This window comes from Diabrotica virgifera, chromosome 9 (assembly GCF_917563875.1).
Source record: "Diabrotica virgifera virgifera chromosome 9, PGI_DIABVI_V3a".
Classification (NCBI taxonomy): domain Eukaryota; kingdom Metazoa; phylum Arthropoda; class Insecta; order Coleoptera; family Chrysomelidae; genus Diabrotica; species Diabrotica virgifera.
This window is the reverse complement of record NC_065451.1, coordinates 201,139,142-201,165,537: the sequence shown is the minus strand read 5'-3', so window position 1 is coordinate 201,165,537 and position 26,396 is coordinate 201,139,142. Positions and strand designations below refer to the sequence as shown.

General features: G+C 33.6%; 1 protein-coding gene and 1 long non-coding RNA gene across 3 annotated transcripts in view; both read left to right on the top strand.

Moving 5' to 3' along the window:
- The window catches only part of LOC114329289 (soluble guanylate cyclase 88E), a 143,411-nt gene extending 127,954 nt beyond the window's left edge, over positions 1-15,457 (top strand). For both annotated transcript variants that reach the window (XM_050661509.1, XM_050661510.1), the window contains 4 exons: positions 739-966; positions 8,559-8,774; positions 10,688-10,878; positions 14,995-15,457. In XM_050661509.1, the coding sequence (XP_050517466.1) occupies positions 739-966; positions 8,559-8,774; positions 10,688-10,878; positions 14,995-15,408 (1,049 nt within the window). In that variant the 3' untranslated portion in view covers positions 15,409-15,457. The remainder of the gene's footprint in view (positions 1-738; positions 967-8,558; positions 8,775-10,687; positions 10,879-14,994) is intronic.
- Positions 15,458-20,660: 5,203 nt separating this feature from the next.
- On the top strand, positions 20,661-26,021 carry LOC126892082 (uncharacterized). Its single transcript, XR_007700670.1, has 2 exons — positions 20,661-20,830; positions 20,984-26,021. It is a non-coding gene; the product is annotated as an uncharacterized LOC126892082 (long non-coding RNA).
- Positions 26,022-26,396: the final 375 nt, after the last annotated feature.

The window sequence follows — 26,396 nt, the reverse complement described above, 5'->3', positions numbered from 1 at the left end:
ATATTTATACATAATGGTAGGTGAGCAAAGTATGCTAAATTTGCAGTCACTCGAGGGTAACTATTGGGTTGTGATTATTAGGTCCTAAAACCAAAAAAAGTTAAGTAAAATTTTCCATTTTAGTGGGGACTTTCCATTTTTTAATTTAATTTTCCATTTTCAACAATCGTTTTTTCCGATTATAGCGCCATCTATCCATAATTCAAAAAATGCCTCGAATAAAAGTTGCTTATTTTTACGTAAAGAATCCAAATCTGCAATAAAAATTTGGGAGTCCCATTTAAGATTTTAAAGTAACCCCCACCCCACCTCCGTGGGGGATTGTATTTGGTCCATTCAATAGATTTTTCGAAAACATTTTGAAAGAGTATTTTGCAGTTTTTCGATCTAATGTCCATTTCGCGAAATATTCGCTTTTTGTGAAAATTTTGACTCACCCATTTCCTTACGCCCCGCTCAAATCGTCAGATTTTTGAAATATACACTCTTTTGCTTGTACTTAACTTATCTTATCTTAATCTGACAATTTCGAGTATTTTTAAGGATTTTTTTTTCGGACATCCTTTAACGAACCTCCCTGTGTTAAGAGCCAATATATGGTAGAGGTACATCTGCAGGGTACCAGGTTTTTCCCCATATGACAATCTGATGCGCTCGAGTAATTGCAGAAATCCCCGCTTGGGCTCCCCTACGATAAACACACTATGTTTTATAAGTGTTTATATTTTTTTATTGTAGGTCAACATCTCCGTATTCGTGTTGGAGTTCATTCAGGAGCAGTAGTTGCAGGAATAGTGGGTTTAAAAATGCCGAGATACTGTCTGTTCGGTGACAGCGTGAATACAGCATCAAGAATGGAATCGACAAGTGAAGCTATGAAAGTACACATATCTCAATACACGAGGGAACTTTTACCGTCTAGCTATAAAGTAAACGAAAGAGGAGAAATACAAATAAAAGGAAAAGGTAGTGAGATCATACTCAGTTATGATTAGACTTAGGCAAATATGCAAATTGCATATTTTGCATATTATGCATAAAAAATGCAAAATTTTACACTTTTGCATATTTTTATATAAGTGTGCATAAAATGCATATAATTTGAAATTTTGGTTGTAACTATACATATCTCTTTATATTCAGGTAACAAATAGCTTGGAAATCTCAATATTTTATTTTGTTTTATAATATCTAGGAATTCAAATTTTTGGTATTGCAATGTGCTAAGAAAACATTTTTATCACGTTTGATCCTTGATACAAGGGTTTCAAAATCTGCCAGTTTATATCTCTAGGTAAAAATTTGTATTTTGGCGGTCCATTTCACTTTTGTTGTAAAATAAGCAGTGTCTTTGTAATTGTGAATAATTATTGTGCTTTGAAAATGCCGAAAATATACAGTTCAGGGCAATTCATAAAATCAAACTATAGTTTTGTTCAGAAAACTATTACCCAGTTAGAATCTTTCAAATTATTATTGTTAGACAGTATATTTTGAATAAAATAATTTGAATCATTGTGTCAAAACATTAAAAGTAATACATATTGGGAAAGAAGTTTTCCAAAAATTTAAAGCAACCATGGAAATAAACAGTGATTACCAGGTTTTTTCTGAAAAGGTTCAAGTACTAGCTAGGACATTTTCCGAACCACTTAATTTACACCCACCTATTATCGTAAATTTGAAAAAAAAAATTGAAAATTTTGAACAGCATTTGATAATTTATTGTTACCACAATTCGAAATATTTAATATAGTCGGTTCACTAAACTCAGACACAACTGGCTAGTGATTTTAGTAGGTAATTTTTTTGCCAATTTTGCCAAAATTGGCAAAATTCTAACTATTTAGTAATTCTTTTTTTACCAATTTTACTAAATTGGTAAAATTACTTATAAAATCACTAGCCAGTTGTGTCCGAGTTTAGCGAACCGACTATATCATTTATTCGTTAAAATAGTTAAATATTACTTTAATATTTAATTATATAAGCTTGGTTTGTAAAATATATAGGTACATGTTAATTAATAAAACATGTGAAGATATTTTAAACAATTTTGTAAATAAAGAAAAAATTGTAAATACTGTTTTTATTACATGCATATTTTCTAGATTAACATGCATATTTTTGGGTAAAATACTGCATCTTTATGCGCAGATTTCATACTTCTTTATTTGCATATTTGCCTAAGTCTAGTTATGATTATAAAAAATTAAAATTAAACAGTTTTTATTAATTTTGTAAATTTTATATAATTTTCAATGTCTTTTGCATTTCATTCCTCCAAACAGTGATAATCAATTTATAATAATTATATCTGTCATGTAGGTCAAAAAGGAGACCTTTTTTGTCGTTACTATATTGTTTTGATATTCTTTTTGATGACTTGGTTACTGATAGTCCATAGTCAATGGCAAAAGGCAATAGACAAATATTAGTGAAAAAAGTTACAAGAAATCTCTAAGAGATATTAGTAGAATGGAGATCAGATAGTTTTAATTAGGAAAGCCGACCCCGCATAGAGATAAATTCAAAGAGAATTATGATGATGATAATGATGATGATGATGATGATGATGATGATGATGATGATGATGATGATGATTATGATGATGATGATGATGATGATGTTGATGGAGGAGATTATATAGTAAGGGACAAATCACCAAATAATAGAAGTATCTGCCGATCGCGCAAATGAAGTGAAAAGCATCCAATAAAGATTGAAAATTAATTTTAGACAGAAAGATGAAGAAAGAGAATTGTTTATAGCAATTTTAAAATATCAACTAAACTATGTTTTTGTTTATTCTTTTCCTTTCGGATAAATATTGGGAACAGCCAAGTGTTCTCAGCATAAACTAATGCTTGTTTGTGCTTGTATTCTTCTTAGTCTTTTATCGTCCATTTTTGAACATATTTAGGCTTTTCCCTACTTCTTCCATCGATCTTTATGCCGAGTAACATACTTCCAAATTTGTTCCGACTATTTTTTATGTCATATACCTATATCATATATGTGTATATGTGCCCAGCAAACAGACTTGAGCCCAGTTACGTGATGATTACGTTAAATTTACGGCAAATTTCAACGAATACGTAACTCGGTGATTTATGACGAAAAAAAAAACGTATTTCAGTGCCAAATCATTCACCTATTTATTAGTACTTCCTTTATAAATGTTTGACATTAGAATAATATAAAATCATAATGACGAATATACTACATGTTTTTTATAATAGGTGTGAATGTCGGTTACATCGCAAAGGTACGTTTATTTCACGTAATAATCACGAAACAGAAATAACTTCCTTTGGTTAAATTTTGAGAAATATTTTGGAAACAAATTTTTACAACTTTGTTGGTTAAATACGTATCGCTTGAATTTTACTCACTGTATTTTATGGACGTCGAAAAATTAGATGTACATATTTCACGTAAAAGTAATGTAAATAATACCAATATTTAAACAAAAAGTTTATGATTTCGCTTTTAAAATCATTTAGTATAACTATTTCAATCCAACCTTGATTTGAAGCTATTTTTGCTATTTTTTTTTAAATATCACAGGAGCTAAAATGATGTTGAGTCTAATTTTCAAATCGCGCGCGGTGATGACGTACTACCAAGCCTTTCTCCTCCTTTAAATACCATCACGTGACCACAGTACGTGACCACAGTGACTAACATAGTTGGTTCGAAAACTAAATTAATCGATTTATCGAATAATAGATACGTTTCGATAGGATTATTTTTTTTTTATATATTATTCTGGTATTGAAATGGATTTTTAGTAAGACCAATTAGTTAATAGTAGAAGAAGTTTAAAAACAAAAAGAAAATATATAATATTAATTTAAAGTAAGTAGAATAGTTTAACTGTAATTTAAAAATAATCGATTTTTATAATCGATGATCATAACCTCTAATATCAGCTTGTTACATTTCTCACACTCACAACAAAAAGTGAAACGTGCAGAGCTTTCTATCCTTCGAATCATTTTAGGCGGGTTTATTTATAATAATGTATTTCGTATTAACGTTTACCTCACTGCTCGAGGGTTGAAGTGTCGATGGTGGAACTAGAAAAAAACAAGAAAGTGTCCTGTTCGAAATAAAAAGTGACCTGTGTTGTGTTGGCATATTTTTAACAGAGAACAAGGACCACATGTGGTCCTTGTTCTCTGTTTTTAATGTGTGTTTAGGTCGGTACCATTTTTGGTGCATTATCTTGTATAATAATAATTATACAAGACAAATGTTTTAAAGTCTCTAAATTCTACTAAATAAATACATTGTTAATACTTTATATGCTTGTTTTATTCATATTATATGAGGATAATAATTACGTGATTCATAAGTTAATTAAGGTCGAATTATTTACGTGAACCGAGGACGTATCTTTCACGTGAAAACTAATATATACGTTCCCTAAAAGATACGTTAATCAACACGTATTTGCAACGTGAATTTCCCGCAACATTTTATTGCTATTTAAGGTAAATAACACGTCTATCGAAGACGAGTTATTCACGTAATTTAAAGACAGATTTTCAATGTGACATTCCAACCAATTTTTCACGTGAAATTCACGTAAGCAATTTACGTATATTGGTGACAAATTTACCCAAAATTCACGTTATTAACACCTCGGTCTGTTTGCTGGGTGATCTTCTTCTTGGTTGTCTATCTTTGTAGAGTCTATAATGTTGTATTGTGGACTGTCCATCTAGAATGTGGCCTGCGAAGCTCCTTTTGACTGGCAATCTTTGCTGTGATATCCTCAAATTTTGTTTTTCATCTTATCTACTTTACTCTTTCTGTCTGACAGTTGTATACCTCATATTTCCCTTTCTGTTGTGACTATTTTGTTCATATTTAAGTTAGTTAGGGTCCAGGTTTGACATCCATATGTCATGATACTTGCTCCTCAAGTATTGAGGTATTTTGTGGTTCTTAAGTATGCAACTAAGTTATCCAAATCCTGCCTATTTCATACTTGAAGGGTGAAGGAAAAAACAGGGAATGTCACATTTTATGAGAAATTGAGATATTGATACTTTCTAACAGATATTTTATGTATTTACTATTTACAGTAGAGTGGTAGATAATAACTTGAACCGTCCGATAAATATGACTGTTTAAAATAATACTGCGAAGGAAAAAACTGGAAATGTCCTCGCGTGAAAGATAAAAACAAGGAGAGTCCACTTGAACAAAAACAAAAATTAACTACGTTTTTATTGCGAGTTTAATCGTTTAGTTTCCTTTGTTTATGTTTGTTAGAAAGTTCTTCTTCTTCTTAGGATGCCAGTCCATCTGAAAGTTGGTGATAATTCTGGCTATGATGACTTTGTTGGTTGCTATACGGAATAGGTGTGTTGAGATTTTTCTACACCCTACTCTCATGTTAGCAAGGAAGACTATTCTTCTTCGTTCTGGGCCCTGTTTCCTTCAATTTTACCTTGTAAACTGCATTGGAGTAGCTCGTATCTGCCTTGATTTTTCAAGTCTTAAGTATAGCCCTTCACGATGTTGACTAAATCTGCGGTTGTGTTCATCCTCCGTAGCTGTAGTTACTTCTTCATTGGTGACTTTGTCTGTGCATGGTATCTTCAGGATCCTTCTGTAAAGCCATAGCTCAAAAGACTGAAATGGCACGGCCTATAAAGTTAGAATTAAGCCCAATGGAGTTTCCCAAGAAATTAATGTGTGTTTTAAAGCACTCATATCAATACATGATGTAACTAAGGGCAAAATTGAACAATTACAAAAAAATTTAAAAGCTACAGGAACTTCTGGACAAGACAAACTTGGTAAGCATGGTTCCCAGCATAGAAAGTTGCATCCAGAATCGCGTGAAGCAGTACCTATATAACCACATAAAGTCTTTAAAAACTAGAATATCCTATTACAGTTTACACGACTCTAAGAAAAATATTTACCAGAGAGTTTGAACATTACAAAAATGTTCAACTTGTTCAAAGAAAAACATCCGACCATTAAAGTTTCTTACGTTACATATTATCAGCAAATTTCGTTTGCCCTTTAGTTACCCAAGATCAGACACATGTTCAGCATGTGATGAATTCCAGGCGAAATTAAAATCATTAAAATATGATAAGGCTGCTGCAGAAATTCGCAAATTAATAATTCAAAATAAGTTACGCAAACGTGAGACACAGATATTCTATAATTTTAAAAGGGCTGCTCTCAAAAGGTCAAAAAAATCAGGCGACCATTGCATTAAACTATAAAAAAAAATGTATTTCCTTCTGTTATCATTTTTATTGTCATTATTATTGTCATAATTTTGTTTTTCGCCTTTCTATCAGCTGGTGCAACTAATGTTTGTAACGTAAAATATAACGTGATGTTTGGACAGTCCTTGTTTTTTTCAGATTTTATTTGTAGTTAGCTACTTTTTAATTTTTTTATCTCTGTTCTTTAAAAATTTGGTTGAAATGTGTTTGTGTATTAAATACAATGTACTTTAAGTTTACTAAATAAACATAAATACTATTTCTTCAGTGCAATTTTTTAAAGATATGTAGTCACAAACATTAAATTTCCTATTTTCTCAAAACAAAGATAACGTGACATTCCTTGTTTTTCCCTTAACCCTTCACTTGCTCTTCTAGTGATTTTCTTTGTCAAGTTTCAGAATTTGGCCTAGGTAGATATATTCGTAAAATACCCGCAATATCTAAAAACAAGAGTCTTCGATCCATGTATACTCCCTGTTCTAATATATGGCTCTCAGACATGGACGTTTACAAAAGAGAATATGGAAAAAATAGCAAAGACAGGAAGATCCATGGAAAGACAAATGCTGAACATTAAACTATCAGACAGGAAAAGAAACGAATGGATCCGTAACAAAACAAAAGTGAAAGATGTCTCAACCCAAGTAGCAAAGCTTAAATGTAAGTTGGCCGGACACACTCTAAAGCAGAAGGATGAAAGATGGACTAAGACGATTATACATTGGAGACCGTGGAACCACAAACGATAAAGGGGAAGGCCACAGATGCGATGGTCAAATGGCCTGAAGAAACACACTGGGTCAAAATGGATGCAAATTGCCCAAGATAGAGAGGCATGGAAGAAGGAAGAGGAGGCCTATATCCAAGGATGGATGTTTAGGGCTGATTAGATAGATAGATAGATATATTCGTAGATTTGTTCTCACAAGTCTTTATATTAGACATATGGGGTTGTCTGTGTTTGTCATTGTTTTTGTTTTTTTTTTGTATTCATTTTTGACACCGACGTAATCAGAGATGTCTGCGAGTTCCTCCACCATAGTTTGTAATTCCTCGAATGTGCTCGATATAATCACGATTTCGTCAGCAAATCTGAGGTGTGCGAAGAAATTATAGCAGGTGTTCCACAAGAGAGCGTGTTGGGTCCAGTCCTATTATTACTACACATAAATGTTATTCGCTGCAAAATTCATTAAAAGAAATTATTGCTTATGTAGATCGTTGTTAAGAATCGTTGTTTTGATGATATTATGGTGTTCATCTAGTGAATTTAAACTGTCTTTCCGATTTCTCCCAGGTAGAAACATTCAGCAGTTTTTCTAATGGCTGGATTTGTGCTCTCAATTCATTGATAGATACATGGTTCTTGGCATTGATATAAAAATATCCAGGATAGAACCTATAAATAAAATTATAGGGTCCAAAGTAGCCGATAAAAAGTAGCCGCTAACTTGACATAACAATAACCGACTCTTGGTTTCCGGAATGAGTTCTTGATTTACCAACAGGAATGAATTAAATTATTGACTTAATACTTGCTTAATACAAAATGTTGCCTGTTTTACAATGTGTTTTACATTAAAATATTTCACCAAATAAAATATTTATTATTTATTAAACACATAAACACCTGTCAACGCCAACTTCACGTCAGAAATTGTAAACAGTATGTGACGTCAGTTCCGTCGTGGATCAGATGCATGTAAAAGTATAAACAGTTAAGTTGTGCTCATCACGAGGTGCCGTGCCGACCCTCGCTCCCTGATATCCCTCGTAAGTACTGCTCGTACCATATTTACGATCGCCAGATGCATTATTTTAAATGCGCGCGTTCACCAAAATTAAGAGTAGGATACTAGCGATACCATCCTTTGGTCTCCGTAGTAAACAAACCCTTAGGGTTTGCTCACTACGGAGACCAAAGGATGGTATCCTAGCCTAGAGCATGATATCGTACTCTTCATATTCGTGAATTCTCGCATTTAAAATAATGTATTTATTTTACCTGGCGATTGAAACTATATTATCGATCGATATGTAAAATAAATGCATTACTTTGAATACCAGAATTCACGAATATGAAGAGTAGGATACTATGCTCTAGGCTAAGATACCATCCTTTGGTCTCCGTAGTGAGCACACGCTTAGACCGCTTGGTTCTTGGTTACCTGCTTAGTTATCCATACGTTTCCACTAATTACAACTAGGGATTTTTGAAACACTCGGACATAGGGTTTTTTTAAATGTAAGTATATAGTTTTTCATGCAGTAAGTACAGTATTTAATTTTTAGGAACAATGAAAACCTACTGGTTAGAAGAAAAAGAGTATTGGTCGCCTACTCCAGGGATTCCGAAGTTGGAAACATCTGAACCAGAAATAAGAAACGTTCTTAAACCAATACATCAGAGTAACTCAATGGATATTGCTCGAGCGACATTGTACTCTCCAATAACATTTAAAGATGTAGCTAGAAGAAGTATAACCAGCTCACCTATTAAAGCGAAAGGTAAGTAATATACATAGAAAAAACTGAGTATATAACCTGATCTAATGGAGGAGTATCACTGAGTCCCAAGCCCTTATCCCTTGACGTACTACACCTATATAGGCCGATGAGACACCAGCTTATTTCAGTCTAACCCTCAGATTCATGTATTAGAATTTTAAACTGCTGCGTAAGGCTTTTTATTTTTCCATTCACCGTGCCAGGATTTGAAACTCGCATACTTCACAGCGAAGTAAAGCTCGGGCTATCTCCCGTCTCGCTTGTATATCATCATCATCATTTAACCCGGATCTATCCCCTGCTGGATATAGGTCCCCCTAAGTCTTCCATGATTTCTTTTATGTGCTGTTTGCATCAAATTTTTGCCGATCCGTTTTATATCATCAGACCATCTTGTTGGCAGACCACCTCTACTTTAATATGCTTCTTGTCTTGGTCTCCAGTGTATTATTCGCTGTGTCCATCTGTTATCCAGATAACGATATCACGGAACAAATTAAAGAGAGAATTCAGGCAGCAAACAGATGTATGTATAGCCTCCACAATACTATTAAATCTAAGAGCCTAATACGAGCATCAAAGATCAGAATATATAAAACAGTGATTAGACTGGTGCTCAAGTATGGGTGTGAGACGTGGACTCTGACCAAAGCAATTGAAAGAAAACTTAGATGTTTTGAGAGAAAAATCTTCAGAAGAATCTTTGGACTTTATCACGACCCTAATAGCAACCAATACCAAATGAGAACAAATACTGAGGTCAAGCAGATATATCGGGCGAGCGACGTAGTCCAAGAAATTAAATCTCAGCGTCTCAGATGGGGTGGCCATGTTTATAGACTCTCTAATAACCGCCTTGCCAAGCTGATCTGGGAGGAAGCCCCCACAGGAAGAAGGCCCTTAGGACGCCCACGAATCCGATGGAGAGATAATATATATGGTCAGATCTAACAACAATGGGGCTACCCACTGACCCAACTATCATGGACGCCCGTTCGAGATGGAAGCAAGTTGTGCAGTCAGCCAAGACCTACCCAAGGTTGTAGTGCTACCAGAAGAAGAAGATCTGATATCCAAAATTCTAGCTATGTGCCCCGTCTAGTTCCACTTGAGGGTCATAACTCTTTCTATGGCATCTGTCACTACTGTTGTCCGTCTTACTTCCTTGTTCGTAATCCGATCCCCACGAAAAATGCCTAACATCGAGCGTTCCATAGCTCTTTGGATAACACCAATGTTATTTCTTACTTTCTTGATTATTGTTAAAGTTGCTGCACCCTATGTAAGTCACCACGCACTGATCAAAGACTATTGGGACACATAGGCAGCTCTGCCTTAAGGACATAGCTCAGCTTGCCGAATGCCACCCAAGTGAGTCCTATGCGGCGGCTTAGTTCGCACGTTTGATTATCTCTTCCTATGCGTTTCTCAAGCCCTAAGGACTTATAGGAGGTGGTTTCTTCAATATGCATGTCATTTACTGAAATCTTTTCGCCTAACACAAGATTTGTCATATTTGTGTTTTTGTATGGTTGGTTTTTAATCCAACTTGTAGGAAGGCTAGGTATAGTTTCTCCAGTTGCGAGACTGCATCATCGATGCTGTCAGCAAAAAGAACAATATCGTCAGCGACCCTCAAATTACACTTTTCTCCGTTGACATTAATTCCTTTTTTACTCAGATTTGCGTTCTTAAACATATATGTTCTAATAATGTTGTAAACAATTTTGGCGAAATTGTGTCGACCTGTCGCACTCCCAGTTTTATTAATGCGCTTGGATATACGATCGGAGAAAAGATCTACAAATATCAAAATGTCTACTTCTCTTAGGTATTAGCACCACAAACTTAAATTTAATAAATTTTACTATAGTGTTTTTATAATTGCACTGTTAATATACGATATCTTTCAGAACAACGATCAAATTCAGCTGGAGCTGTTTGTAGTAGCTGTGATCCTGCTGACATTTTTGGTTCACTAGTACTAGACGATGGTGAATCAGATGAGAAGTCTCAAAATTCTCAAGTAACGCTTCCTTGTACGTTTAGATCCAGAAGTACCACCGGTCCATCTACTATTGGCTTTTCAGTGGAAAAGAACGAGGTAAGACTTAAAATATATTACTACCATCGGTTTACAGCGTTCTCTGACGCATTCCGGCTCCTAACCGCCATTCTTCTCTGTTTAACCATAGACCTGGAGGGATTTCCTTTTCCTCTAGTTCTTTTTCAATTCCCTCCCTCCAGCTTCTCAATCTTCCTCTTTTCCTGCTCCCTTGTGGTGTCCACGTCTAAATCTGTTTAGCGTTCCTATCCAGTGCCGGAGGCCCCTAGGCAACCCAAGCTATGAGTCCCCTTAAGAAACCTAGGTTTCTCCGTTTTTAATAATTTTTATTTTTGAAAATGTCCGTTCGCCTGAAAAAGCAGGAATAAATTGTTTTCCCTGCAAGGTTGAAGCTGGACTATAAAATATTTGAACTGTTCTATCTAGTTAATTTTCAAGTTCAGATTCAATATCATCAGGATAGTTTTCACGTAGTTTTGAAGCACACCCCTTTATTTGACTATCACTCAATTTTGGAAAAACACAAAGACCAAATACTGAGTTCATTGACGCGTACACTGTCAACCGACGACTCAGCTCAGTAATTAGAGTACCTATAGTAGAGAATATTCAGAGTATTGTAGGTTGCAGGCCCTCTGCTCGTAATAAGCAATATTATCTTTTTGGAATTTTAAGAACTTCAAAAGTTAATTTAGAAGCTGAACTGCAGTTTGAAGTTCAATCTCTTCTCTCTGCAATGATTTACTGACAGCGTTGATGCGTTATAAAATTGTTACCCAAAACTCATTCATTATGAATGTTTCTTTTTTGACATTTCTTTCAACAAATACCTTAGCCTCATGAACTGTTTCAGCTTGCTGATTAGTGTCTTCAGCAAGAGTATGAAGAGCAGATTTGAAAGCGTTTTAACCTTTAGGCAAAGGTCTTATGACATGTGCTGCTTGTTCTTATAAGGACTAGATCGTGGCGAATTAGATGGTTTAGTGGAGTTTCATTTAAGTATTTGATCATAACTTTCCAACGGTCGGTAAAGGATGAAAAAAAGTTGTACACAGACTGAACAAACCCAAAATACGATATTCCATTTGAGGGAAAATACGTCAGCCAATCTCTTTTAATTTTTGTTCCACTGGTTTGTTTTCGAAAAACCATAGATTGTATAAAAATCTTGTAATGCCTTCAAAATTTCTTTTTGACACTAAAACACTTCCATCAAGGTTTTTACATTCTGAAGACCTTTCCCAATCCAAAATTACCTAATTTCTTTAGTTACTGTATTCCGTAATCCTATGCCTTTTTCCGAATTTAGGACCCAATCTATCTTTAACTTCAATTTTTAACTTAGTTTCGGTTTCTGGTTCTTTACCTTCTTGAACTGGAAGAGAACTGTCCTTACATGTTTTTTCATCTTCTTCAGTTAGGGAAGCTATGTTTCCCTCAGTTATTTCTATTCCATCACGTGTATTTTCATTGGTTGCAGCTCACTAGCTATGGATTTCCGTGGGAGTTTAAATAAGTTTTGTTTCTGTTTTGAATTTTAATTAAGGATTTTTCTTTCTCTTGATTTTTCTTGTGTTTTTTGCTCACTTTCGAATCTTGTTTTCTTGTTTCCATCTGTAGTACTGGTCCTTCTACCAAAGGGCATTCATTAGCGATGTATTCCCACAGCATATACTTTCTATGTGAACAAAAGTATGCATTGTAATGTAACTTAATACGTCCACCATAACTTTTATGGTATTGAGCCATATTTGAATTTTTCAACATTTTTTCGTTTTGGTCCCCGCGAGGCCCCCTTAGGGCCAATGCCCCTAGGCAACTGCCTACTTTGCCTAATGGTTAATCCGGCACTGTTCCTGTCATCTGGCATTCCCTGTACATAGCTGTACCATTAGTTGTTTTGCTTTTAAGTCATCAATTATTATTGTATGCGTAACTCGTATTCTCTGATTTGGTATCCGATCTCTTCTTGCTTTAATGAAATTGAAAAAGACTGTATGAATTGTACACACTTCTAAGTAGGTCATACCGGCAAACAGGTGTATGTTCTCAAAAAAGTTGATAGTGTGTAAAATTTTTTTTATTAATTAGCTAAGTACTTTCAGCACATCATGTTAAAATGTAATGTTGTTTGGCAATTACTCTTTTATGAAGGATTTATACCTATGGGACGTAAGTTTTTTCAATCTCGTATTTTTATAAAAAATCTCTTAACTTAAATGTTCTTTTAGGAAGCTCTGATGATGGCACGTGATGTGCTGAAAGTACTTAGCTAATTAATAAAAATTTTTTACACACTATCAACTTTTTTGAGAACATATACTTGTTTGCCGGTTTGATCTTCTTGATTTGCCTGTTTGTCTTCTCCAGAAGTCCATTTTTTTCCTAGTTACATCTTCTCTGTTCTTTATTTCATTGGCCAAACTTCACTGCCATATGTGATTACACTTTTAAGTATGATATTGTATATGAACTGTTTGTTCGCTTTAGATATTGTTTGTCCCACAGAGTGCCGTTCATCAGGGTTGGCAGGTTTGAACCAACATGCTTAAAACCTTGGTTTAAACCAAGGTTTAAACCAATTAGTTTTTTCTTAAAAAAACCAGTTAGTTTAAATCTGGTTTTGTATTTTTATTTTTTTTTACTGAGCCTCCAAACTGGTGTTTTTATTTGAAGTTTTTACTACAGCTGCCGCAAATGAAGAAAATAAAGATAAATAATTTCTATTTTTTTACTTTTGAACTTACCTAGTTATTTTGAATATTATAACGTTTGATGATGTTTTTTTTGTTATAATAATTTTGTGTGTGTGTAAATAAAAATAAAAGTTGTCTTAACCATTTTTTTTTTCATTGTTTGTTAATTAATTTTATAAAATAATTTATTCATTTTTAAAGTTTTTAGACTTATTATACTTTGTATCAAACAAACCTGGTTTAAACCAAAAAACCTGCTTTTTTTGGTTTTTTCGAAAAAAATCTTGGTTTTGCCAACCCTGCCGTTCATCATGGATATGGCTTTTTTACCCTGTCTTTTATAGCAGCATCGAGTGTTCCATCTTGAGTTATCTGCATGTCCACGTGCTTGCATTCATCACAGTGTTTAATTTCTACCCCATCGTCTGATGTAATGGACTGTTTTGTCCCTCCAATACACATGGCTTCTGTTTTCTTAATGTTGAGTTCGAGGCCCCACTTGTTATATTCTTGTATTAGTTTCCGCATCATGTAACGCAAGTCGTCATGATCCTGTTCAATCAGAATTTGGTCATCAGCGAGACATAAAATCTATAGTGTTGTCTCGTAATTGAGAGAGATTCCCATGCCATTACGTTTTCTTTTCTACAGCTTGAGTGCTTGTTCCAGATAAGTTTTGAAAAAGATAGGCGAAAAACAGCAACCCTGCTTCAGTCTATTCGTAACCTTACATCCCTCAGACATCCTGATTAAGATTGAATTTTTGCAGTCGTTCCATTATACAGATTTTGGACTGCTTTAATAAGACCATGTTTAATGCTGGTTTGCTGTAGGGTTGACCATAGTTTGCTGAGGGGCACACTGTCATATGCTTTTTGTAAGTCTAAATAATTATACACCTTATGTATAATTATATCATTTATTCAAGAACGATAACTTAAGAGAACTTAAAATATATCTTTCTCGAATAAATGATATAATTATACATATGGTGGTCGAATCAAAACGAAACAGAAGCATTATCAGAAAAGGTATTGTCGCATTTATCAGCAATAAGTTAATCTTTTATTAACGGCGTCGATACAATTCACATAGATCATCCGAATCATTTGTGAAATGATTCATAGACATTCATTAAAAATTCGTTGATGTAATTCTTCTAAAGACACGGATGATGTGCAATATAGATAATGATACGTTATTACGACAAATGATGATTACATAGATAAGTGTCACCTAAAAAATCCAAGAGAGACAAATCTGGTGACCAAGGTGGTCTTTTCATGCTGCCTCTTCTCCCAAACAAATGCAGTGAAAAATTTTAATCTAAATATTGACGAACAAGTAAAGCATAATGTGTTTTAAGGTTTTTTTAAAGTAGCTTGTTTCTGAAATAATATTTTATATTTCATACTTTTGCATTATATTGTATAATGTAATATATATGAATATGTTTTAGGTCAGTATGGTGCTTCCAACAGAACTCGCAATTCCAACACCCAGTCTCTTATCAAACGATTCAAATAATCAATCCAAAAGTCTCTGTAAACCTGAACCAAAGACTCAACACCAAAGTGAACCATCGTATTCGCAGATGTGCCCAAAGCCACCTGTACACCTCAACCTACACCAATCACTACAACCTCAAGAACCTAAATACGAATACGGGAAAGTGATGCATGTATATGCGAAGAAAATGACTAAAGAGAAAGAATTCCCTACCTCGAAGAGTGAAGCTAGTCTGTGTAAGAAGAAGGAACCACATCACGGGAAAAATAAAAACCATCACCACCACCACCATCAGTGTTGTCCAGGTTTTGGGGATTCTTCGAAACACCATCGATATCGAAGCAATGCTTGTATCATTAGCTAGGTTTTAATGTATTCAGTTTTTGATCGATATTAAATAAGTTACTTTTTTACATTTTATTTTATTAAACACACCATTTAATTTAAAATCTTTAAATTTTACAATAGGCAAATCATAATGACAGTAACAAAACATTTAGGAAAACTGTCCAGTGACAGTTTCATTTTACTTATCCAAGGTTGGGTTTGGAAAGGTTAATTACTACCAAACACTATCCGCTAGGTGCGGCTAAAGATACAGTGCGGCTCCCTAATTTGCGCATGCGTCAAAATATTTACAACGTTGTCATGTTGTTTACACATTGACATCGCCGGGAAATTCAAAATGCTAGCTCATGGCAAGGAAGCTTTTATTTTGACAAATGACATAATAATATTTTTGTAATGTAAATGTAAACTTAGACAAGGAAAGAGAGAGGGCGAGTAATCCTATGACCAAAAGTGAAGCCAAACCGACACCAGAGATTTTGATCATCGACGTATCTTTGGGGTATTGTTATGCATTGAGTATTTAAAATAAAAACATGAAATGTATTTAAAATGAAGAATTTGTGTACGGTAAATGTTTTATTAAGTTGCTCATATTACGTACATATGTTTCAATACATACATATGTTTTTATTACGAATTTTAGATGATGATTTACTTTATTTTTTATGAAATTTTAACCTTCAACGAACACCCACCACTGGCAACCCATTGTTATTTTTGACGTGACCGCCATGTTTCTGGTGACAAACAAACCTAAAAGTGGCTTCACTTTTGGAACGTGTGTTTTAAATGAGTGTTACCGGTCCTCTCTTTTTTCCTTGTCTAAGAATGTAAATATAAAAATAACCTATAAAAATAAAATTCTATTTTGTTTTACCTGTACATGTAGGGTATTAAGAAAATATATGTAAGATCATTGAAAAGAGTAAAACGTTGAATTTAATTATTTTGTCAGATAAAGAACAACATAACCAACATACAATATGGAAGTGCTATTTTAGGTTTAAAAGTTTTAAATACTTTTGCATATTATGATGGGCATATAAAATTGAGAATTATGGACAAATGACACCATTGCATAATCTTCAGAAAGTAGTTGAAGTGCTGTATAATCAATCACAAATTGCCTCAAGAATTGTTATTGAAAGAATATTTATTTGGTATTTTATGAAGAAAAGATTCCCCATATTAATATGTGAAATGAGATGCAAGTTACCTTTTTTTTTTGAAGAATAATATCGGCTTGTATACTTTTACATAATATTGCAGTTGTTAAAAGAGAAAACATTGAAATACTGGAAAAGGAGGATGCTGTTAGTTAAAATCAAACAAGCTGCGGCAGTACCTACATTTTCAACCAGGAGCAAATCTAGTGCAACTAAATTTTGTGTGTGTTTGTTTTAAAAGATTATTCTCCATTTAACTCAAGCCTAAATGGTTCCCACATAACAATTTCATGTTCTTGGTAGATTCGATATTCAATATTCGATAAGTTTATTCCAAGAATAAACTTTTACGAATATTCTAAGTAACTATGTACATGAATGTGCTCAATATACCCTAATAGCACACGACGTCCTTTGGACGTCCAAAATAGGTCCATTTTTGGTCCTTACGTCCATGGACTATAAACGGACGTCCTTTGGACGTCCCATTTTGGACGTCCTTCGGAAGGAATAAATATGGACGTCCTTTGGACGTCCGACGTTGGACGTCCTTCGGACGGAATAAATATGGACGTCCTTTGGATGTCCGACGTTGAACGTCCTTTGGACGTCCATACTGGACGAAATACGGACGTTTTATGAACGCTTATATATTATATTGGACACATTATACCAATTACGGGATCAAATAGCAAAATAATTCAATAAAATATTAACTTACGCGTTAACTTTACGTTAATGAAATACAGTCAAACCTGTCAGTAACGGCCACTAAAATGAAAGAACTATTGGCCGATATAGAAAGGTGGCCGTTATTGCCAGTTTTTGTAGTCTAGATATACAGTAAAACTTGTGTTACTGGCCACCTGATAAAATCGGCCACCTGTACTAACGGCCAGTTTAAATATTCCCCAAACCAATTATATCTAGACTACAAAAACTGGCAATACCGGTCACCTTTCTATATCGGCCAATAGCTTTTTCATTTTTAGTGGCCGTTACTGACAGGTTTTACTGTAATTGGTTTGGGGAATTTTTAAACTGACCGTTAGTACAGGTGGCCGGTGTTTGCAGGGGGCCGGTAACACAGGTTTTACTGTAGTTTAAATCGAAAAGATTAAATCTTAATTCAAAATTGTATATACAATTATTACAATTATAAACAAACTATATAGTTTAATATCCAAAAAATGTTTTTGATTTTATGTAATGTAATGAAAATCTTATTTGTAAATTATTGGTTACAATGTTTAACAATAGGAAATATTCAAGAATAAATAAAATAAAAGTTTAATCCTAACAACACAAAACATTCCAGGAATGTAGGTACTACCGTTCTATTCCGTGAACATCTATCTGATTAAATTATGGGTGGAAAGTTACCACAAGATATTCTATGAACATAGTATTCATACAATGTCTTCCTGGAGGGGTAAAATTTTCCATTACAAGATTTTAAGAGAGGCCATTTATTGTACTGTTCAATTTGCGTTCATTTTCAAATTTGCCGCGCGAGTATCTATGTAGCGTCTCGTGGTCATTGGTCATCACCATAGATATATAATACTCTAGATTGCGCCCTGCGATCTTAAAATGGGTGACGGTTGCGACAGAGATAAATGAGCCTATTTGGTCGGTAGTCTCTTTTTAATTTAAGGGGAATATCGACGACGTGAATATCCCACTTTATCGAGTAATATGCGTTGACAGTTGGAGCGGGTGGTGACGGTAAATGGTCTTTGGTCTTCGGACGTGGATAATCGTGGTTCGAATCCCATACCAACTTTACTTTTTTTATTTTTATTTAATCAATATTGCGTTTATTAGATATTTTTACATCTGAAAAATGGACCTAAGTAAATCTAGCAGATAATAAATGTATCCATGTATAGTAAGTTAATATTGGAATACATCATTTGTGAACTGCATAGTAAAATAAAAGTCATTCGTTATTAATAGATATAAATTCGTCCTTATTCGAATGATGTGAATGTTTGTTTTGCTTCTACTTTTTAAAAAATTGTAACAATGTTTTCATAAATAAAAATAATGTCTAATTACTTATAATTGAATCGGTCATTTCAAAAACAGCAAAGTCCACAATTTTCAGAAACTAACTTTTTGAGAGGAATAGACTCCTTTAAGATAAACGTTGTGTGCAAAAACGACACTAGTCCAGTAAAAACATTAGGAACAAAACTACAATATAACTTTGAATTTTGATGTCATCCATTTCATCCATCTTTCGACTATCTTGCTCTTCTGTAAAATTAGGAATATATGTGACTCATGTTGTTTTTGAAATGACCGATTCAATTAATAAATCGATGGTACATTATGTTGATATTAATTATTGGTAATTTTTTACGAATATTTTTAACAATTACTTTATACTATTCTACAATTAACTTATTAAAAAAATAACATTGGCTTTTATATTTTTAAAAATCTATAGGTACCTACACAGTTTTTCTTATTTGTTATATATTTCTTTCCATAGATTTACTTTAGAGATGTAATAATATCTAATAAACGCAATATTGATTAAATAAAAAATAAAAAAAGTAAAGATTGGTATGGGATTCGAACCAGGATTATCCACGTCCGAAGACAAACGACCAGTTCTCGTCGCCATCCGCTCGAACTGTCAAACCATCTAAAATATTCGACGACAGAGTAGGATAGTGACGTCGTCGATACTCCCCTTGAATTAGAAAGAGACTACCGACCAAATAGGCTCATTTATCTCTGTCGCAACCGTCACCCATTTTAAGATCGTAAGGCGCAATCTAGAGTATTATATATCTATGGTCATCACATTTCATTTTCACATAGATATATAATACTCTAGATTGCGCCCTGCGATCTTAAAATGGGTGACGGTTGCGACAGAGATAAATGAGCCTATTTGGTCGGTAGTCTCTTTTTAATTTAAGGGGAATATCGACGACGTGAATATCCCACTTTATCGAGTAATATATGTTGACAGTTGGAGCGGGTGGTGACGGGAAATGGTCTTTGGTCTTCGGACGTGGATAATCGTGGTTCGAATCCCATACCAACTCTACTTTTTTTTATTTTTATTTAATCAATATTGCGTTTATTAGATATTTTTACATCTGAAAAATGGACCTAAGTAAATCTAGCAGATAATAAATGTATGTATAGTACGTTAATATTGGAATACATAATTTGTGAACTTCATAGTAAAATAAAAGTCATTCGTTATTAATATAAATTCGTCCTTATTCGAATGATGTGAATGTTTGTTTTGCTTCTACTTTTTTAAAAAATTGTAACAATAGTTTCATAAATAAAAATAATGTCTAATTACTTATAATTGAATCGGTCATTTCAAAAACAGCAAAGTCCACAATTTTCAGAAACTAACTTTTTGAGAGGAATAGACTCCTTTAAGATAAACGTTGTGTGCAAAAACGACACCAGTCCAATAAAAACATTAGGAACAAAACTACAATATAACTCTGAATTTTGATGTCATCCATTTCATCCATCTTTCGACTATATAGTTAGTTTTCTTTGCTTTTCTGTAAAATTAGGAATATGTGACTCATGTTGTTTTTGAAATGACCGATTCAATTAATAAATCGATGGTACATTATGTTGATATTAATTATTGGTAATTTTTTACGAATATTTTTAACAATTACTTTATACTATTCTACAATTAACTTATTAAAAAAATAACATTGGCTTCTATATTGTTAAAAATCTATAGGTACCTACACAGTTTTTCTTATTTGTTATATATTTCTTTGCATAGATTTACTTTAGAGATGTAATAATATCTAATAAACGCAATATTGATTAAATAAAAAATAAAAAAGTAAAGATTGGTATGGGATTCGAACCAGGATTATCCACGTCCGAAGACAAACGACCAGTTCTCGTCGCCATCCGCTCGAACTGTCAAACCATCTAAAATACTCGACGACAGAGTAGGATAGTGACGTCGTCGATACTCCCCTTGAATTAGAAAGAGACTACCGACCAAATAGGCTCATTTATCTCTGTCGCAACCGTCACCCATTTTAAGATCGTAAGGCGCAATCTAGAGTATTATATATCTATGCATTTTCATAACATAACCGATAACCTAAAAATTTAGTAAAGTAAAAATTTTGATTGGAAAAAAGTGCATCGATAAGGGGGTGTGGGAAATGGAAATTAGTGGCTTTTTTGCTGTACTGTCTGCTTCTGCTAGTTTTTGCTCTGGGCTCTGGCTAGATCTCTTGTTTAAACAATTTTGTAAGTATTATAAAATCCGTTTTCAATTTTCTTTATTCTTTATGAAACGAATCATTTATACATGCATATTATTACCTGTAAATAGGTACCTATTTCTTTTGATTTTTAATTGTAAAGAATAGAAAAATTACCGTTCATTTTAATTTTTTTTAGAATCAGCTGAAAGTGGCCTACAAAAAAAAACCAAGAAGGAAATGTATAGCCTTGTGGCTATGAAAGGCAAAAGAGAGATATAAAAAGTGTATTGGCTAGTTGGAAGAAAGTCCACATTGTCCATGCATAATAAGTTATTACTTTATCAACAAATATCAAGAAGATAGCAGGGTCACGAGCATCAACTTCATAAGTTCAAGAATATCGAGGAAATCCAGCTCCTCGATACTACTGGGCAAACTAGAAGATTGAAGAGGACAAATCCTTTTGAACTAGTTTGAGTGATAGGTGATAGTGAAAAACGGAGCATAGTGCTTGTGTGCTGTGCCTGTGTATGTTAGAATAATAGTGCACGATCTTGTTAGATTAGATAAGAGACGCTATGGGGTAAGCTCTTCATTTTAAGAAACAGTAGTAATTTAGGTTAAATTAAAATTGCTCATTGGTCAGTTATGACCAGATTGTTTTTTTATGTTTGGCAAAAAGGACTTAAGTCAGAATTGCACATTGATAATGTTTTGATGATTTCTGGACCAGAAAAAAACTGTTGTAGATGTAAACTGTATGTACAGTAGAATCTACTACAGTACTGTAGAAATCATCAAAACATTATCGATGTGCAATTCTGACTTAAGCCCTTTTTCCCAAACATCAGAGAATTGTAATGTACAATAATTCTCCTATCTGCTTTTTCATGAATTTTGTAGGAGACGAAAAACCATTTTTAGGATCATCTGCTTTCACATGTAAATTTTGACATGTTTTGTAGTAAATAGATAGTTTACTACAAAATATGTAGTTTACTACAAAATAGAGAATTTACTACAAAACATGTCAAAAAATATATGAAAACAGGAGGTGACTATAAAAAAAGTTTTTAGTCTCTCTTACAAAACTCATGAAAAAACAAATCGGAGGTATGTCACATCAGTGACTAAGAATGTCTAAAAAATATACTTTGATGTCCCAAGAACCAAATATAACCTACAGTCCATCTAATTTACTTACTGTTCCACGTCATTATCTACGCCAGAGATCTAAGTTGACATAGTTGCCAAAGTATAAAAAGATCCTGAATCCATTTTAAATCAAATATGTCACATAATTATTGTAAACGTGGATTATACAACAAAACAAATTAATATTCAATGTAAATAAGTAAAAACTTAAGAAATAGAGAACAAGAATTAAGTTATAATCTTTTAAGATTTGCAGTGCAAGAGTTTTTGCACTGCATTGTTAATAATTAAAAAACGGCTCCGAACTCTTGGCAAAAAGCCGGTAGGTTTCTTTGTATAAGTATGTCTACAATAACAACTAAAAAAGTTGTCAGATACCTCGATTATTCCAAGTCGTTATAAAATTAGGTGAAATTTATATTTTTATAGTAGAGGATCTTTTTATAGTAAAGTAAATAATAAAAACAGTAAATATAATAAATAAAACAGATACTTATAGTAAAGAATATAAACAAATATGAAGTGTCATCACCGTAACTGTCAAATAAATGTTACCAATTTATTCTAAAATGTCACCTTCGTTCGATTACAGTTACAGTGTGATCCGAACAAATCTGCTTCATAAAAACGCTTTATAATCCATTTATACAAATTAAATGAAACATATTATTGTGTATTTCTTTAGGTTAACATTAATAGAAATCTTCAAATATTATTTCTACGCGTATATAATAAAATATGTCTAGTGGCTGTAATTCCAGTGTACTCGGCAAAGTGATTCTAAAAAAGAACACACCTACCGCCTAAATATTTCGTGTTGGTATCATGCGACCTCACAGGCTACGACGCGGATGACGCGCAACAGTTAGTAAATTAGACGAAGTATGTAGATATATACAGGGTGTAACAAAAATACAGGTCATAAATTTAATCACATATTCTGGGACCAAAAATAGTTTGATTGGACCTAACTTACCTTAGTACAAATGTGCACACAAGAAAAGTTACAGCCCTTTGAAGTTATATATATATATAATAGCACCAAGGGTCTTAGAGGCCCATGGCTTGAAAAGTTTGTTTTTTTTCTTCATTTTCACGTTTCTTTATGTACTGAGATCTTCTCTGGCTTGATATGTGATTTTTCTCCATTCCTTCCTGTTATTCATTTTTCTTTTCTGACCCTGTAGCACCATTCTTTCCAAATCTTTTTCGACCTCTTGCTTCCATCTATTTTTCGGCCTTCCTCTTCTCTTTCTTGAAGCTGTAGTGTAGTTTAGTACCATTTTTGGAGTCCTCGTGTTTGGCATCCTTTCAATGTGACCTCGCCATCTAAGTCTCTGTGCCTTTATCACTCATTTGAAGTTACAAGATGAAGTGATTTTTTCCAATATATCGAAAACTATTAGAGATTTTTTATTGAAAATGGACATGTGGCATTATTATGGCAGCAGTATCTTACGAAAAAACTATAGTAAAATTTGGACACCCCATAAAAATTTTATGGGGGTTTTGTTCCTTTAAACCCCCCCAAACTTTTGTGCACGTTTCAATTTAATTATTATTGTAGTACCATTTAAACACAACGTTTTAAAAACTTTTTTGCCTCTTATTGCTTTTTCAAAAAGTCAATTTTTATCGAAATATTTTGAATATTTGTCAAATCCACCACATATTTGTATATGGTTAAGTACGATTATGGAAACTTGGTAATAATATGCAGACTTATTTATGCTTTACATTTTTAGGGATATTTTGAACCATATTAAAAAAGAAGCCAGATCTCGATAAAATGTGCCTTATCGAAAAAATACAAAGAGGCAAAAAAGTTTTAAAAACATTCTGTTTAACTAATGGTACCTCAGTAATAGTTTAATTGGAACGTACACAAACATTTGGGGGGTTTAAAGGAACAAAACCCCCATAAAATTTTTATGTAGACATGTTAAAAAAGAAGTCACAACTCGATAAAAACTGCCTTATCTGAAAAATACTAAGAAACAAAAATATTGAATTTAACTAATGGTACCACAATAATAAAATTGAATTGGAACATACACAAAAGTTTGGGAGGATCTAAGGGATCAAAACCCCCATAAAATTTTTATGGGGTGCACAAATTTCACCATAATTTTTCTTTAAGATATTCCTGCCATAATACTGCCACATGTCCATTTTCAATAAAAAATCGCTAATAGTTTTTGATATAATCGAAAAAATCGATTTTCATTTTGTAATTTCAAAGGGCTGTAACTTTTTTTATGTGCATATTTGTACTAAGGTAAGTTAGGTTCATTCAAACTATTTTTGGTCCCAGAATATGTGATTTAATTTATGACGTGTATTTTTGTTACACCCTGTATATACAGCCGATTACGCACCACCTTAAAAATTGGGCATTTTTGATGTCTCGAATTTCCTAAACCTGTTGTTGCATCTAAGTGATTTTTTTATAATATTCTAGCCTAGGCCCTAGGCTATAGGTTAAGTACCTCCTTATGCTTGTCATGCACGGGGAGCTATACTGTAATATATATTATATCACATCGCACTCTATAGTAATGAGTGAGCCTGCACATATGGAACCATTTGTTTTCTGTCTGCAGGCTCACTCATTACTATAGAGAGCGATATGATATAATGTACATATATTACAGCATAGCTCCCTGTGCATGACAAGCTTAAGGAGGTAACCTATAGCCTAGGCTATAATATTATAAAAAAATCACTTAGATGAAACAACAGGTTTAGGAAATACGAGACATCAAAAATACCCCATATTTAAGGTGGTGCGTTAATTTCTTGGAGAAGTGTATTGTAATTTAATGTAAATAATGTAATATCCAATAATTGTAATTTAATATAAGATGTAATATAAGTTCCTTAAAAAATATATTTTTTATTTCCCACGACATTAGATGGATGTTCGGCAGCAAGACATTGGACCAAACTGGGACGTCCTATGAAGGCCCAATTGACGTCCACCGAACGTCCCTTCGGATGTTAAGTGGACCTCCATTGGGCGTTTGGCAACGTGGCATTTGGACCAAAATTGGACGTCCTGTTAAAGTCCAATTCACGTCCCCTAGAACGTCCGGTTAAGGTCCAATTTACTTCCGATTAAGGTCCAATTTACGTCCGATTAAGGTCCCATTTACGTCCAATTAAGGTCCAATTTACGTCCTATTAAGGTCCAATTTACGTCCTATTAAGGTCCAATTTACGTCCGATTAAGGTCCAATTTACGTCCGATTAAGGTCCAATTTACGTCCGATTAAGGTCCCATTTACGTCCGATTAAGGTCCAATTTACGTCCTATTAAAGTCCAATTTACGTCCGGTTAAGGTCCAATTTACGTCCGATTAAGGTCCCATTTACGTCCCATTAAGGTCCAATTTACGTCCTATTAAGGTCCAATTTACGTCCGATTAAGGTCCAATTTACGTCCGATTAAGGTCCAATTTATGTCCGATTAAGGTCCAATTTACGTCCGATTAAGGTCCAATTTATGTCCGATTAAGGTCCAATTTACGTCCGATTAAGGTCCAATTTACGTCCCCTAGGACGTCCGATCAAGGTCCAAATTACGTCCGATTAAGGTCCAATATACGTCCCCTCGGACCTTAGATGGACGTCCAATGGACGTTCGGTAGCGCGACATTTGGACCAAAATAGGACGTATAAAGGACGTTCCTCGGACGAAAACGGACGTCCAATGGACGTCCCTAAAGTCCGTGAAGGACGTCCATTGGACGTCCTTGTGCTATTAGGGTATTTGGTCCGAGGATATTCTTTGAAGTATATGCAAAAAACATGAAATTTAGAATGTTTTTATAGTATATGCTATGCTTCTACTACACACATACTAAAAAGAATATATTCCGACGAATGTTGGTAGTATAATATGCTTCGAACATGATGGAAAGATCATTGTAATGTAGTATAATGTTGATAATTTTATTTTTATTGGACTGCAGTTTGTTAATAAATTTATAAATAAATAGGTATATTATATTGGTGACTGATTTAAGTATTTTATTATTATTAGCAGTTTATTAATAAATTTATAAATAGATACATGATATTGGCGTTTGATTTTGAGTAGGTATCCTTTAATATTTATTTTATATCTAATTCTGTTAAAAGGACAACTAGCAAATGTATGAACAAAGAAGTTACAGTAGAGCGTCGATTATCCGAACTAATTGGGGGACATGGGCGTTCGGAAAACCGATTTGTTCGGATAATCCAACTATATTGAGATTGTCATACATATTTATCCACAAGTGAATGAAAACCATATTTATATAATTATATTTGTTTATACCTTGATAATGACGAATAGCAATTAAACAAAAAAGTGCAGTCTTTGCAACAACATATTTTTGGATACAAAATTGAAGATATTTTAAGCGTTAATTACTAACGCTTGCTCAGTACTCGAGTGCAGGGCACAG